General features: G+C 47.4%; 2 protein-coding genes across 4 annotated transcripts in view; one reads left to right on the forward strand and one right to left on the reverse strand.

The window, feature by feature from the left end:
• Positions 1 to 13,649, reverse strand: part of SPC24 (SPC24 component of NDC80 kinetochore complex) — an 80,234-nt gene extending 66,585 nt beyond the window's left edge. The window contains exon 1 of one of the 2 annotated variants that reach the window (XM_056570556.1): positions 13,587 to 13,649. In XM_056570556.1, the coding sequence (XP_056426531.1) occupies positions 13,587 to 13,634 (48 nt within the window). In that variant the 5' untranslated portion in view covers positions 13,635 to 13,649. Of the gene's footprint in view, positions 1 to 13,498 lie in introns of both variants that reach the window. The other variant, XM_056570555.1, reaches the window with a different exon arrangement.
• Positions 13,650 to 13,746: 97 nt separating this feature from the next.
• The window catches only part of KEAP1 (kelch like ECH associated protein 1), a 43,432-nt gene continuing 39,791 nt past the window's right edge, over positions 13,747 to 17,387 (forward strand). The window contains exon 1 of one of the 2 annotated variants that reach the window (XM_056570552.1): positions 13,747 to 13,891. The gene's annotated coding sequence lies outside the window, so the exon portion shown is untranslated. The remainder of the gene's footprint in view (positions 13,892 to 17,387) is intronic. The other variant, XM_056570551.1, reaches the window with a different exon arrangement.

Below are 17,387 nucleotides of genomic sequence, written 5' to 3' on the forward strand. Positions count from 1 at the left end.
CTGTTCCAATTACTGTGAATAGTATATAAACCCACTCCCCCTTCCTGTCCTTGCCGGATCTTGTTGCCCTAGTGCCCTGAGAAAGCGTTCTGTGTGTTCCCAAGCCTGTGTATCCAGACCTTTGCTGTTGCCCCTGACGACGAACCTCTGCCGCCTGCCTTGACCTCTTGCTACGTCCGACCTTGCCTTCGCCTTGTCCTTGTGTACTATGCCTATCTCAGCTGTTAGTGAGGTCGAGTCGCTATCGGGGGATATGAAATGGGAGTTACCGCCGCAGCAAGTCCATCCCGCCTTGCGGCGGGCTCTGGTGAAAACCAGTAACTTCTTAGAACCGGTCCCCTGGTACGGCCCACGCCATCACCTCACCGACAAAGAGGATCCACTACCCGCTTCCAGTCCGGTTCCTGACAGTAGATCTGGCCATGGATCCCGCTGAGGTACCGCTGCCAAGCCTCACTGACGCCACAGGTTCCTGACAATTTCTTCTATAATTCACATCAATGTTTTCATGTGAGTTATAGTAAATATGTAGGACCGCACCATATCCCCTCTTTTTTTTGAAACATTGACATTAGTGTCATAACCAAAAAAGATTGCACATTTTAAGCAAAAAACTCAGGACCATTGAGCATAGTATAATAAATCTTCTCTTATGTGTAACTGTGCAGGTTTAACACTAAAGTGACCATACACATATGATTAAAGAGAGTTTCCACGGAAATAATATTAATGACTTCTCCACAGAATAGACCATCAATAGCTCATCAGTGGGTTGTGTCACCAGGCCCTCCCCACCATTAGCTGTTCAGCACCCCCCACTACACAGAAAACAGAGACGGAAATAGTTGGCTCTGTTCGCCATGTTTATGCAGCCTCAGCTCCTATTCACTTCAATAGGAGCTAAGGCTGCAGTAACACTTTTTATTCAGCTAAACAAGCCTGAAATATACCAAATAATAGCAGATCTGTTAGGTTAATCTACCATGTTGGATTTTATAGGTTGTTTTTTGTTCTGTAGGTGGAGTAAGTTGTTCATGCCAAATGACAGATCTTCATCCATGGATCACTTAGGCTATGTTCACACGACGGAATGTACAAAAAAATACAGAGAATCTCTGCGCGGACATTCCGCAAACTGCAGGGTGCTGGCATAATATGCCGGCGCTAGGACCACACAGGGATGCGCCGTCCGTCTCATAGACTCGGCACAAAGAGTAAACGTTAGATCAAAGGAGAGATTATTATTTATTTATTTTTATTTTTTTACTAATGGTACGGTCATTCATCATAACAAACTTCATTGACTACTCATAAATGTCAGGACACTAAGAAAATGACCCTCTGAATTCTCCTGTTAGATGCTACTCAAGTCACTCAATGTCCCCTCCTTAAAGTCTCTTGTTCATGACTGAATACTATTTGCTGGTCAGCAGTTATATTATGTGACCTGCTCCTCTGCACATCTACAAGAAAAGGATTGTGACATGTGGCACATGATAGCTGTCAGCTCAGAATGGCTAGCATGGGTACCAAAAAACATTCTAAGCTTGTTCATTAGCTTCACTAGTGCCCATCACTGTTAAAGGGGCACTCCGGCGCTAAGACATCTTATCCCCTATCCAAAGGACAGCTGTCACGCCCCCTCCCATAGGCTTGCATTGAGGGGGCAGAGCGTGACGTCACACAGGGGCGGGGCTGTGACATCACAATGCTCCGGCCCCCGTGATCGCCAGTAATCAGACCCAGAGCGAACATGCTCCAGGGACTGATTCTAACTGGGTGCTGCGTGCAAGATCACAGGGGTCCCCTGCGGCAGGACTCCCGCGATCACGCATCTTATCCCCTATCCTTTGGATAGGGGATAAGATGTCTTAGCACTGGAGTACTCCTTTAAGCAGGTGTATAGATCCAACTGTAGGTAACACTGTCACTTTGGCCCCCAACTACTGTCATTTTATTTTTATTTAAAAAAAAAAAAGGTTTTATTAAACATTTTGCATAAGAACAAAAAACAAAATACAAAACTGTGTGTGACATAGAGATGCACAGTAAAGTATGCAAACCTTATGCAATCGACAAAACACTGTCAGCTGTCAACCAAGAGTTAAACATGGGAAAATTGTTCATTTGGTATTGGGTAGAACTCCAAGAGTGTTCCGGGCCCTTATCAAGGGATGAAGGCATCCCCCCCCCCCGGGATGTGACTGCTAGTCATATGTTCTATATTAGTTGCACTATCTGAAGAATTTGTGCTACTAAACTACATTTAGCAACGGAGTTAATGGAACTGTCATGCATTTCTTGGAAAGGTATTAAACACTTGCACAACAAAGTTGTATACAGTGTCCTTTCTTATGCTATCTTCCATATAACATGACAATCACACACATGCCATAAATAGATTTTCTTGTAAATGGTTTCTCCAGTTTTTTAACACATACAATTACCGTATATCACTTAGAATACCAATTAGACCGTATATAGGCCCCCTATGAAGGAAGGCCAAAAGGCCCCAAACACATTAGACATGTGTCAGCTCAACCTGCTGATTTTGACAGGATCGGCCAACCATTTGTATATTGGGGCCTCCTGACTCTCTTCCGAAAGGTAATTAATAGGGACTAAGCATGTTGAATTTCAGTTACTGTTTTTATTTTGTTCTAGGGAAGATAAGGAGTCTGGAAAAGGCTTATGCCACCTCTCTATTCAGAATACTGGAACATAATCCAAGCATCTATGCCAATAGGGGAATTGGGAGAGATAGCTTGCATATGGCTACCTTAAAGGGGTATTCCAGTATCAGAAATTGGAATTTTGAATAAAACAATAACCCCAAGACATTTAACTTACTGATATAGGGTTATCACAAATTGTACTGGCTTCTGCATGTTTTTGCTTGAATGATCCCTAATAGGAAATCATGTAGTGTTTTCTCAGCAGCTCCCAACTCCTCCCTATCTCCTGAGACAGCGCATCCTCTTCTCCTGTCTCAGAAGGTATGGCTGAATCTTGTCTCTGAGCTCTAGCCCCGCCCTCTGACTGTCATCACCTCTGACCTACAGCGCACATTACCATCTCTCATACTCATATTTATCTTTATTTAGACATTTGGGGAAGAATAGGGTGCTCATACTATGCTGCCTTGTACTGATAATTGCCACAGGTAGAGTAGCAGGCAGGGAATGAATACAGCAGCTTTTGCAGACTTGCTGTGTGAGAGAGAGTCTGATATGTAGAGCAATATTCAGCAGAAGCTCTTGGCAGGAAACTGGCAGGAGTACTGTGAGAGGGGAGTAGGCAGAAAAAAACTCAAAACATTTTGTAACCATGGAGACACATAGTGAGTAGGAACTGTATACATATATACACATAACCTTGCAGAGTCTATTCACATTGGGGGAGATTTATCAAAATCAGTTGCCCATAGCAACCAGACTGTTTCTTTTATTTTGGAAAAGGCCTCTGTAAAACGAAAGGAGCAATCTGATATAGTATAGTATAGTTATATAGCAGAATACTTATAGGTGCCCATGTTCCATACCGCACAGTTTATATAGTTTCTTTTTTTTAATGCCTCTGTATGGAATAGTGCAGCAGACTGTGCTATTCTAAAAAGGTATACTAACATTTACCAGCCTGACAAAGGGCCAAAACATAATTTGTAGACTCCTTTGGGAGAATTGGGGCACATGGATGTTTGATGTACACTGCTCAAAAAAATAAAGGGAAGACTAAGATAACACATCCTAGATCTGAATGAATGAACTAATCGTATGAAATACTTTCGTCTTTACATAGTTGAATGTGCTGACAACACAATCACACAAAAATTATCAATGGAAATCAAATGTATCAACCCATGGAGGTCTGGATATGGGGTCACACTCAAAATCAAAGTGGAAAACCAAATTACAGGCTGATCCAACTTTTTGTAATGTCCTTAAAACAAGTGAAAATGAGGCTCAGTAGTGTGTGTGGCCTCCACGTGCCCGTATGACCTCCCTACAATGCCTGGGCATGCTCCTGATGAGGTGGTAGATGGTCTCCTGAGGGGTGTCCTCCCAGACCTGAACTAAAGCGTCCGCCAACTCCTGGACAGTCTGTGGTGCAACGTGGCATTGGTGGATGGAGTGAGACATGATGTCCCAGATGTGCTCAATCAGATTCAGGTCTGAGGAACAGGTGGGACAGTCCATAGTATCACTGCCTTCCTCTTGCAGGAACTGCTGACACACTCCAGCCACATGAGGTCTAGCATTGTTTTGCATTATGAGGAACCCAGGGCCAACCGCACCAGCATATGGTCTCACAAGGGGTCTGAGGATCTTATCTCGGTACCTAATGGCAGTCAGGCTACCTCTGGCAAGCACATGGAGGGCTGTGAAACCCCCCCCAAAGAAATGCCACCCCATACCATTACAACATCCTCCAAATCGGTCATGCTGAAGGATGTTGCAGGCAGCAGAACGTTCTCCACGGCATCTGTCACGTGCTCAGTGTGAACCTGCTTTCATCTGTGAAGAGCACAGGGTACCAGTGGCAAATTTGCCAATCTTGGTGTTCTCTGGCAAATGCCAAACGTCCTGCACAGTGTTGGGCTGTAAGCACAACCCCCACCTGTGGACGTCGGGCCCTCATACCACCCTCATGGAGTCTGTTTCTGACCATTTGAGTGGACAGATGCACATTTGTGGCCTGCTGGAGGTCATTTTGCTTGGCTCTGGTAGTGCTCCTCCTTGCACAAAGACAGAGGTAGCGGTCCTGCTGCTGGGTTATTGCCCTCCTACTGCCTCCTCCACGTCTCCTGATGTACTGGCCTGTCTCCTCGTAGCGCCTCCATGCTCTGGACACTATGCTGACAGACACAGCAAACCTTTTTGCCACAGTCTCCGTCTCTACCACTAGAGTGAAAGCACTGCCAGCATTCAAAAGTGACTAAAACATAAGCCAGGAAGTATAGAAACTGAGAAGTGGTCTTCGGTCACCACCTGCAGAACCACTCCTTTCTTGGGGTTGTCTTGCTAATTGCCTATAATTTCCACCTGTTGTCTGTTCCATTTGTACAACAGCATGTGAAATTGATTGTCAATCAGTGTTGCTTCCTGAGTGGACAGTGTGATTTCACAGAAGTGTCATTGACTTGGAGTTACATTGTGTTGTTTAAGTGTTCCCTTTATTTTTTTGAGCAGTGTATATGCTGGGAGCTTTTTCTGTGTGTACACAAAAGCATTCGGCCTTACTCATTATTTCACCTTTCTAAAGTAGCAAAATAGTTTGCAACATTTTCTAGAAACCAACCAACTAATGTCTGATGAAACAAGATCGAACCGTAGCGGTCACCTCCACACATTAATCTCCTGCAAAACAAGCAGCAGATCAGCAGCGCACAATGACTCAGCAATACTCTGAAGAGACAGGTTGTGTTCTCTGCACAGAAACTTCCTTGTCTGTGAAAAGTACATAACCCACCTCTTGTGTAATGCCCGGGGGAGATTCCTGGAATATGAGTACAGAGAACTGAACATAGGGAGGGGCTGCCAGCAACAACATTATGGAGATATATGGGAGGATATATGGAGTAATAGGAGGAGATGTAGGAGGAGATATAGAGTAATAGGAGGAGATATAGGGAGGTTATATGGAGTAATAGGAGGAGATATAGGAGAGGTTATATGGGGTAATAGGAGGAGATATAGGGGAGATAATATGGAGTAATAGGAGGAGATATAGGAGGTTATATGGAGTAATAGGAGGAGATATAGGAGAGGTTATATGGAGTAATAGGAGGAGATATAGGAGAGGTTATATGGAGTAATAGGAGGAGATATAGGAGAGGTTATATGGAGTAATAGGAGGAGATATAGGGAGGTTATATGGAGTAATAGGAGGAGATATAGGAGAGGTTATATGGAGTAATAGGAGGAGATATAGGGAGGTTATATGGAGTAATAGGAGGAGATATAGGAGAGATTATATGGAGTAATAGGAGGAGATATAGGGAGGTTATATGGAGTAATAGGAGGAGATATAGGGAGGTTATATGGAGTAATAGGAGGAGATATAGGAGAGGTTATATGGGGTAATAGGAGGAGATATAGGGAGGTTATATGGTGTAATAGGAGGAGATATAGGGAGGTTATATGGAGTAATATGAGGAGATATAGGGAGGTTATATGGAGTAATAGGAGGAGATATAGGGGGGTTATATGGAGTAATAGGAGGAGATATAGGGAGATTATATGGAGTAATAGGAGGAGATATAGGAGGAGATATAGAGTAATAGGAGGAGATATAGGGAGGTTATATGGAGTAATAGGAGGAGATATAGGAGAGGTTATATGGGGTAATAGGAGGAGATATAGGGAGGTTATATGGTGTAATAGGAGGAGATATAGGGAGGTTATATGGAGTAATAGGAGGAGATATAGGGAGGTTATATGGAGTAATAGGAGGAGATATAGGAGAGGTTATATGGAGTAATAGGAGGAGATATAGGGAGGTTATATGGAGTAATAGGAGGAGATATAGGGAGGTTATATGGAGTAATAGGAGGAGATGTAGGGAGGTTATATGGAGTAATAGGAGGATATATAGGGAGGTTATATGGAGTAATAGGAGGAGATATAGGGAGGTTATATGGAGTAATAGGAGGAGATATAGGGAGGTTATACGTAGTAATAGGAGGAGATATAGGGGAGGTTATATGGAGTAATAGGAGGAGATATAGGGAGGTTATATGGAGTAATAGGAGGAGATATAGGGAGGTTATATGGAGTAATAGGAGGAGATATAGGGAGGTTATATGGAGTAATAGGAGGAGATATAGGAGAGGTTATATGGAGTAATAGGAGATATAGGAGAGGTTATATGGAGTAATAGGAGGAGATATAGGAGAGATTATATGGAGTAATAGGAGGAGATATAGGGAGGTTATATGGAGTAATAGGAGGAGATATAGGAGAGGTTATATGGGGTAATAGGAGGAGATATAGGGAGGTTATATGGTGTAATAGGAGGAGATATAGGGAGGTTATATGGAGTAATATGAGGAGATATAGGGAGGTTATATGGAGTAATAGGAGGAGATATAGGAGAGGTTATATGGAGTAATAGGAGGAGATATAGGAGGAGATATAGAGTAATAGGAGGAGATATAGGGAGGTTATATGGAGTAATAGGAGGAGATATAGGAGAGGTTATATGGGGTAATAGGAGGAGATATAGGGAGGTTATATGGTGTAATAGGAGGAGATATAGGGAGGTTATATGGAGTAATAGGAGGAGATATAGGGAGGTTATATGGAGTAATAGGAGGAGATATAGGAGAGGTTATATGGAGTAATAGGAGGAGATATAGGGAGGTTATATGGAGTAATAGGAGGAGATATAGGGAGGTTATATGGAGTAATAGGAGGAGATGTAGGGAGGTTATATGGAGTAATAGGAGGATATATAGGGAGGTTATATGGAGTAATAGGAGGAGATATAGGGAGGTTATATGGAGTAATAGGAGGAGATATAGGGAGGTTATACGTAGTAATAGGAGGAGATATAGGGGAGGTTATATGGAGTAATAGGAGGAGATATAGGAGAGGTTATATGGAGTAATAGGAGATATAGGAGAGGTTATATGGAGTAATAGGAGGAGATATAGGAGAGATTATATGGAGTAATAGGAGGAGATATAGGGAGGTTATATGGAGTAATAGGAGGAGATATAGGAGAGGTTATATGGAGTAATAGGAGGAGATATAGAAGAGGTTATATGGAGTAATAGGAGGAGATATAGGAGAGGTTATATGGAGTAATAGGAGGAGATATAGGAGAGGTTATATGGAGTAATAGGAGGAGATATAGAAGAGGTTATATGGAGTAATAGGAGGAGATATAGGAGAGGTTATATGGAGTAATAGGAGGAGATATAGGAGAGGTTATATGGAGTAATAGGAGGAGATATAGGAGAGGTTATATGGAGTAATAGGAGGAGATATAGGGAGGTTATATGGAGTAATAGGAGGAGATGTAGGGAGGTTATATGGAGTAATAGGAGGAGATATAGGGAGGTTATATGGAGTAATAGGAGGAGATATAGGAGAGGTTATATGGAGTAATAGGAGGAGATATAGAGGAGGTTATATGGAGTATTAGGAGGAGATATAGGAGAGGTTATATGGAGTAATAGGAGGAGATATAGGGAGGTTATATGGAGTAATAGGAGGAGATATAGGGAGGCTATATGGAGTAATAGGAGGAGATATAGGGAGGTTATATGGAGTAATAGGAGGAGATATAGGAGAGGTTATATGGAGTAATAGGAGGAGATATAGAAGAGGTTATATGGAGTAATAGGAGGAGATATAGGAGAGGTTATATGGAGTAATAGGAGGAGATATAGGAGAGGTTATATGGAGTAATAGGAGGAGATATAGGAGAGGTTATATGGAGTAATAGGAGGAGATATAGGGAGGTTATATGGAGTAATAGGAGGAGATGTAGGGAGGTTATATGGAGTAATAGGAGGAGATATATGGAGTAATAGGAGGAGATGTAGGCAGGTTATATGGAGTAATAGGAGGAGACGTAGGGAGGTTATATGGTGTAATAGGAGGAGATATAGGGAGGTTATATGGAGTAATAGGAGGAGATATAGGGAGGTTATATGGAGTAATAGGAGGAGATATTGGGGAGGTTATATGGAGTAATAGGAGGAGATATAGGGAGGTTTGAGTAATAGGAGGAGATATAGGGAGGTTATATGGAGTAATAGGAGGAGATATAGGAGAGGTTATATGGAGTAATAGGAGAAGATATAGGGAGGTTATATGGAGTAATAGGAGGAGATATAGGGAGGTTATATGGAGTAATAGGAGGAGATATAGGGAGGTTATATGGAGTAATAGGAGGAGATATAGGGAGGTTATATGGAGTAATAGGAGAAGATATAGGGAGGTTATATGGAGTAATAGGAGAAGATATAGGGAGGTTATATGGAGTAATAGGAGGAGATATAGGGAGGTTATATGGAGTAATAGGAGGAGATATAGGAGAGGTTATATGGCGTAATAGGAGGAGATATAGGGAGGTTATATGGAGTAATAGGAGGAGATATAGGAGAGGTTATATGGAGTAATAGGAGGAGATATAGGAGAGGTTATATGGAGTAATAGGAGGAGATATAGGAGAGGCTTTATGGAGCAAGGGTATGTTCACACTACAGATTTAGTGCTGAATTCCGCACGCTGAATTGCATGTCGGAATTCTGCGGTGTGAACTCCTACAATTAGTGTGAATGGTTCTTCCGTGGACCCGTTCACAATGCAGAATTTCAGCGGCGGACAATGCTTTCTTTGCACGGAAGTCCGCGAGCACATGGTGACGGCGCAGTGCCACGCGGCCCTACCAGCACAGAGGAGTACTATCAGAAAGGAGAGAGCACAGAGAAGTATTATCAGACAGGAGAGAACACAGAGGAGTGCTATCAGGCAGGAGAGAGAGCACAGAGGAGTGCTATCAGACAGGAGAGAGAGCACAGAGGAGTGCTATCAGACAGGAAAGAGAACAGAGGAGTGCTATCAGACAGGAGAGAACACAGAGGAGTGCTATCAGACAGGAGAGAACACAGAGGAGTGCTATCAGACAGGAGAAAAACAGAGGAGTGCTATCAGACAGGGGAGAGCACAGAGGAGTCCTATCAGAAAGGAGACAGCACAGAGAAGTGCTTTCAGACAGGAGAGAGAACAGGAGTGCTATCAGACAGGAGAGAGAGCACAGAGGAGTGTTATCAGACAGGAGAGAGAGCACAGAGGAGTGCTATCAGACAGGAGAGAGCACAGAGGAGTGCTATCAGACAGGAGAAAGCACAGAGGAGTGCTATCAGACAGTAGAGAGCACAGAGGAGTGCTATAAGACAGGGGAGAGCACAGAGGAGTACTATCAGACAGAAGAGAGCACAGAGGAGTGCTATAAGTTAGGGGAGAGCAAAGAGGAGTGCCATAAGACAGGAGAGAGCACAAATGAGTCCTATCAGACAGGAGACAGCACAGAAGTGCTTTCAGACAGGAGAGAGCACAGAGGAGTGTTATCAGACAGGAGAGATCACAGAGGAGTGCTATCAGACAGGAGAGAGCACAGAGGAGTGCTATCAGACAGGAGAGAGCACAGAGGAGTACTATCAGACAGGAGAGAGCACAGAGGAGCCCTATCAAAAAGGAGAGAGCACAGAGGAGTACTATCAGACAGGAGAGAACACAGAGGAGTGCTATCAGACAGGAGAGAGCACAGAGGAGTACTATCAGACAGGAGAGAGCACAGCGAAGTGCTATCAGACAGGAGAGAGCACAGAGGAGTGCTATCAGACAGGAGAGAGCACAGAGGAGTACTATCAGACAGGAGAGAGCACAGAGGAGTGCTATCAGACAGGAGAGAGCACAGTGGAGTACTATCAGACAGGAGAGAGCCCAGAGGAGTGCTATCAGACAGCACAGAGGAGTCCTATCAGACAGGAGAGAGAGAGCACAGAGGAGTGCTATCAGACAGGAGAGAGCACAAATGAGTACTATCAGACAGGAGAGAACACAGAGGAGTGCTATCAGACAGGAGAGAGCAAAGAGGAGTACTATCAGACAGAAGAGAGCACAGAGGAGTACTATCAGACAGGATAGAGCCCAGAGGAGTGCTATCAAACAGCACAGAGGAGTCCTATCAGACAGGAGAGAGAGCACAGAGGAGTGCTATCAGACAGGAGAGAGCACAGAGGAGTACTATCAGACAGGAGAGAGCACAGAGGAGTGCTATCAGACAGGAGAGAGCACAGAGGAGTACTATCAGACAGGAGAAAGCCCAGAGGAGTGCAATCAAACAGCACAGAGGAGTCCTATCAGACAGGAGAGAGAGCACAGAGGAGTGCTATCAGACAGGAGAGAGCACAGAGGAGTGCTATCAGACAGGAGAGAGCACAGAGGAGTGCTATCAGACAGGAGAGAGCACAAAGGAGTACTATCAGACAGGAGAACACAGAAGAGTACTATAAGACAGGAGAGAGCACAGAGGAGTACTATCAGACAGGAGAGAGCACAGAGGAGTACTATCAGACAGGAGAGAGCCCAGAGGAGTGCTATCAAACAGCACAGAGGAGTTCTATCAGACAGGAGAGAGAGCACAGAGGAGTGCTATCAGACAGGAGAGAGCACAGAGGAGTACTATCAGACAGGAGAGAGCACAGAGGAGTGCTATCAGACAGAAGAGAGCACAGAGGAGTACTATCAGACAGGAGAGAGCCAAGAGGAGTGCTATCAAACAGCACAGAGGAGTCCTATCAGACAGGAGAGAGAGCACAGAGGAGTGCTATCAGACAGGAGAGAGCACAGAGGAGTCCTATCAGACAGGAGAGAGAGCACAGAGGAGTGCTATCAGACAGGAGAGAGCACAGAGGAGTGCTATAAGACAGGAGAGAGAGCACAGAGGAGTACTATCAGACAGGAGAGAGTACAGAAGAGTGATAGCCCACCCTCACTTACTGGACTTTATCCATGCCTGTGCTGCAGCTTGGACAAAGCCCGAGTTGCAATAACCACTGCAGAATACAGGTCCTCTAAAGTAATGTACCCTGGGTGGCCATGCTGCTCCTAGGCCTGGCCTAAAGCCTTGAATTGTATTATGGTAGCTATAAGGGGCACAAGTTTGGGGCCAGGATAAGCAAAGGAGGGGCTACTCTGGACAACACATGTTCTACCAGCCTGAGCATCTGGTTTAGACGTTCTCTATCTCCCCTCAGTAATAAATATGCAGAAGAAGTCTGCTGTGTGTGGTTTTAACCCCTAAGAACAGCTTAAATGATTAAATAGCAGTACGTGCAGAAAACCATGAAGAGAGTGCAAAGGTGCAAAATCATACGGGTACTGTGTGGTGGTGTTATTTGGTCATTGTATGGTGATATTCTTTGTTTATTGTATAGGGTAATATTTGGTCACTGTATGGTGTTATTTGGTTATTATATGGTGGTATTATTTGGTCACTATATGGTGGTATTATTATGTCACTATATGGTGGTATTTTGAAGCCACTATATGGTGAAATTATTTAAAGGGGTTCTCCGGTGCTTAGACATTTTATCCCCTATCCAAAGGATAGAGGATAAGATGCCTGATCGCGGAAGTCCCGCGGCTGGGGACCCCCCGTCATCTTGCACGCGGCACCCCGTTTGTAAACAGCTATCACGCCCCCTCCCGTAGGCTTGCATTAGGGGCGGAGCGTGACGTCACACGGGGGCGGAGGCGTGACGTCACACGCCGTCGGCCCTGTGGTCGCCGGTAATCAGACCCGGAGCGAACACGCTCCGGGGACTGATTACAAACGGGGTGCCGCGTGCATGATCCCAGGGGTCCCCAGCGGCGGGACTCCCGCGATCAGGCATCTTATCCCCTATCCTTTGGATAGGGGACAAGATGTGTAAGCACCGGAGAACCCCTTTAATGGGTTCATTAATGGGTATTTTTTTAGTCATTGTATGGTGGTATGTTTTAGTCACGTTTTGGATATGTTATATGGTCACTATATGGTGGTATTATTTTTTTACTGCATGATGGTATATTTCAGTCATTGTATGGTGATATTATTCAGTCACTTTTGGTGATGTTACTATTATTCAGTCACTGTATATATTTTAGTTACTTTATGCTTCCCCGGCATCCTCGCTCTCCATCACGTCATTACGCACGCCGCTCCTATTGGATGACGGGACGACGTGCACAGCGACGTGATGACAACGATGGAGAGCGCTGACAATGCAGGGGATCCCAAAGAGGACGCGCCGGAGCCCCGAGGACAGGTAAGTGATCGTCAGCGGACCACACGGGGCACCGTAAACGGCTATCCGGTGGCAGCTGAGAGGCCATCGTATGTTGAAATTATCGTATGTCGGGGCCATCGTAGGTCGGGGGGTTACTGTATACTGTAGTATGACTGTATACCAATATATACTAAACTCTCCAGTCTTCTGCTTACCTGTCTTACATTTAGAGGGGATCCCCCATAATCTTGAAGGGGTACTCCACTGCCCCAGTGTCCAGAACATTTAGTTCCGAATGCTGGGTGTGGGGGGTCGTGACGTCACACCACGCCCCCTCAATGCAAGTCTATGGGAGGGGGCGTGACTTCGGAGGCTAAACGTTTCGGAGGCTAGGACAGTGGAGTACCCCTTTATGGCAGTGTTTCCCAACCAGGGTGCAAAACTACAACTCCCAGCATGCCCGGGCAGCAAAAGGCTGGGAGTTGTAGTTTTCCAACAGCTGGAGGCACGCCGGCTGGGAAACACTAAGGAGTTTAATCAGTTGTGGTCCAGTTGTTGGGATCCCCTCCAGTTTTCTTGATTAGTGGGGGTCCTAGTGGTTTGACCTTCACCAATCAGAGGGTTATCATGCTTGGGGTGGGAATTTCTGGGATGTTCGCCCTTTCAGCCAAATTCTCTACCAAAAGGAATGTTTTAAATATAACTTCATACAGATATAAATAGTCTCACAAGCTCCGGATCAGTTTCAGCAAACTTAGCAGAACAAATAAGGATACGGATGACAATTAAGGACTAATACAGGGCTCGGCGCAGGACACCGTACACACACTGCGGTGACGCATCTCATGAAAAGCGACCGCTCAGCGTTAACTTTCACTTCCACAAAAGTTCTAAGCGACGCGCGTCTCCGCCAATCAGAGGGCTTCGCTCGCTGCCGCGCCCCCTCCTCCCTTGTGTTGTGACGGGTAGGCTCCGCCCTCGTGTCTGGTGTGACGTACAGGCCACGCCCCCTTCTCCTTATTGTGACGCTGCTGGGTCCTGCTGCTTAGTCACGGTGACTGCTCAGAGTATGGCGGGGGCGGAGGAGCGCGGCGCTCGGAGACGGTGAGAAACCGGGGCATGGGATCCGGGCCAGGGACGTGTCATCCGCGGGAAGTACCGCACGTAGAGCGGCGGGCAGGGGAGGAGGTGTAGTAGTCTATAGTGAGGGGGCAGGAGAGGGCGGAAGTGTTATGTAGAGGGCAGCACTGGCAGAGCAGTCAGTACCCGGTCACTGCCGAGAGGAGACTGCAACATATGGATCAATACCCAGGGGCAGGCTGATAGTAGTAGAGGGGCAGGCTGATAGTGCCAGGGAGAGTAGTAGAGGGGCAGGATGATAGTGCCAGGGAGAGTAGTAGAGGGGCAGGCTGATAGTGCCAGGGAGAGTAGTAGAGGGGCAGGATGATAGTGCCAGGGAGAGTAGTAGAGGGGCAGGATGATAGTGCCAGGGAGAGTAGTAGAGGGGCAGGATGATAGTGCCAGGGAGAGTAGTAGAGGGGCAGGATGATAGTGCCAGGGAGAGTAGTAGCAGGCTGATAGTAGTAGAGGGGCAGGCTGATAGTAGTAGAGGGGCAGGCTGAGAGTAGTAGAGGGGCAGGCTCATAGTGCCAGGGAGAGTAGTAGAGGGGCAGGCTCATAGTGCCAGGGAGAGTAGTAGAGGGGCAGGCTCATAGTGCCAGGGAGAGTAGTAGAGGGGCAGGCTCATAGTGCCAGGGAGAGTAGTAGAGGGGCAGGCTCATAGTGCCAGGGAGAGTAGTAGAGGGGCAGGCTCATAGTGCCAGGGAGAGTAGTAGAGGGGCAGGCTCATAGTGCCAGGGAGAGTAGTAGAGGGGCAGGCTGATAGTGCCAGGGAGGGTAGTAGAGGGGCAGGCTGATAGTAGTAGAGGGGCAGGCTGATGGTGCCCGGGAGAGTAGTAGAGGGGCAGGATGATAGTGCCAGGGAGAGTAGTAGAGGGGCAGGATGATAGTGCCAGGGAGAGTAGTAGAGGGGCAGGCTCATAGCCAGGGAGAGTAGTAGAGGGGCAGGCTGATAGTAGTAGAGGGGCAGGCTGATAGTGCCAGGGAGAGTAGTAGAGGGGCAGGCTGATAGTGCCAGGGAGAGTAGTAGAGGGGCAGGCTGATAGTGCCAGGGAGAGTAGTAGAGGGGCAGGCTCATAGTGCCAGGGAGAGTAGTAGAGGGGCAGGCTCATAGTGCCAGGGAGAGTAGTAGAGGGGCAGGCTCATAGTGCCAGGGAGAGTAGTAGAGGGGCAGGCTCATAGTGCCAGGGAGAGTAGTAGAGGGGCAGGCTCATAGTGCCAGGGAGAGTAGTAGAGGGGCAGGCTCATAGCCAGGGAGAGTAGTAGAGGGGCAGGCTCATAGAGCCAGGGAGAGTAGTAGAGGGGCAGGCTCATAGTGCCAGGGAGAGTAGTAGAGGGGCAGGCTCATAGTGCCAGGGAGAGTAGTAGAGGGGCAGGCTCATAGCCAGGGAGAGTAGTAGAGGGGCAGGCTCATAGTGCCAGGGAGAGTAGTAGAGGGGCAGGCTCATAGTGCCAGGGAGAGTAGTAGAGGGGCAGGCTCATAGTGCCAGGGAGAGTAGTAGAGGGGCAGGCTCATAGTGCCAGGGAGAGTAGTAGAGGGGCAGGCTGATAGTGCCAGGGAGAGTAGTAGAGGGGCAGGCTCATAGTGCCAGGGAGAGTAGTAGAGGGGCAGGCTGATAGTGCCAGGGAGAGTAGTACCCGGGATTCTAGCAGAGGGACAGGTTGATATGCGATAGCTGGATAGGTGCTGATGCCAGGGACATGCTGACAGTACATGGCTAGTCAGGTGATAGTAGTGCCAGGCAGAGTAGTAGAGGGACAGGTGGGTAAGAGATGGCTGGTCAGATGCTGGTAGAGCCAGCAATCATAGTAGAGGGGGGGGGGGGGGTAATGCCAGGGATAGTAGTAGAGGGACAGCTGGAAATGCCAGGCATATTATTAGAGGGGCAGGCTGGTAGGAGATGGCAGGTCAGGTGCTGGTAGTGCCAGGCATAGTAGTAGAGGGACAGCTGGTAATGCCAGGCGAAGTAGAGGGACAGGCTGATAGATGGCTGCTAATATGTTGATAGTGCCAGGGCAGGCATTGGGGAAGTTGGCAGGACAGACAAGTTCTATATTGGTGAACAGATCCAGGGGTAGAAGTAGAGGGGGGTGAGGGCAGACTGGGGGTATATGGTGAGGGCAGACTGGGGGTATATGGTGAGGGCAGACTGGGGGTATATGGTGAGGGCAGACTGGGGGTATATGGTGAGGGCAGACTGGGGGTATATGGTGAGGGCAGACTGGGGGTATATGGTGGGGGCAGACTGGGGGTATATGGTGGGGGCAGACTGGGGGTATATGGTGGGGGCAGACTGGGGGTATATGGTGGGGGCAGACTGGGGGTATATGGTGAGGGCAGACTGGGGGTATATGGTGGGGGCAGACTGGGGGTATATGGTGGGGGCAGACTGGGGGTATATGGTGAGGGCAGACTGGGGGTATATGGTGAGGGCAGACTGGGGGTATATGGTGAGGGCAGACTGGGGGTATATGGTGAGGGCAGACTGGGGGTATATGGTGAGGGCAGACTGGAGGTATATAGTGAGGGCAGACTGGAGGTATATAGTGAGGGCAGACTGGGGGTATATGGTGAGGGCAGACTGGGGGTATATGGTGGGGGCAGACTGGGGGTATATAGTGAGGGCAGACTGGGGGTATATGGTGGGGGCAGACTGGGGGTATATGGTGGGGGCAGACTGGGGGTATATGGTGGGGGCAGACTGGGGGTATATGGTGGGGGCAGACTGGGGGTATATGGTGGGGGCAGACTGGGGGTATATGGTGGGGGCAGACTGGGGGTATATGGTGAGGGCAGACTGGGGGTGTATGGTGGGGGCAGACTGGGGGTATATGGTGGGGGCAGACTGGGGGTATATGGTGGGGGCAGACTGGGGGTATATGGTGAGGTCCTGGGCAGTCAGGAGAGGCTGTTTTCAGATACTATAGGTGGCCGTGTCTCTACCAGCAGAAGCAGCCACCATATAGCAGACGTCCGCTGAGGTGTGATTCTTGTTGATGCTCTGAATGACCTGGCACCACGTGGGCACTTCACTTCATGAGCCTGCGAGTGCCCAGAGCTGGAGCCCACATGGGCATTTATCCATTTCATTGGGTTCTTATTTCCTTCCAGCAGAGTCTGGAGATTTCCCTTACAAGGTGTATGGGGGCTGTATGTGAGTGTGAGTGCGAGTGTGAGTGTTCTCTACTAACATGTAAGATCAGAAAACTGAGGACACATGAGGCAAAACTGCGCCAAAGTCTATTTATTATGGAAAATTCACTACGAGGAGGGGAGCAGCGGCGGGTACGTGGGGGCGGAGGTAACAAGGACCGGACCATGGGGGAGATTTATCAAAACCTGTCCAGAGGAAGTGTGGTGCAGTTGCCCATAGCAACCAATCAGATTGCTTCTTTCATTTTCCACAGGCCTCTTAAGAGGCCTGTGGAAAATGAAAGAAGCAATCTGATTGGTTGCTATGGGCAACTGCACCACTCTTCC

This window comes from Hyla sarda, chromosome 4 (assembly GCF_029499605.1).
Source record: "Hyla sarda isolate aHylSar1 chromosome 4, aHylSar1.hap1, whole genome shotgun sequence".
Taxonomy (NCBI): domain Eukaryota; kingdom Metazoa; phylum Chordata; class Amphibia; order Anura; family Hylidae; genus Hyla; species Hyla sarda.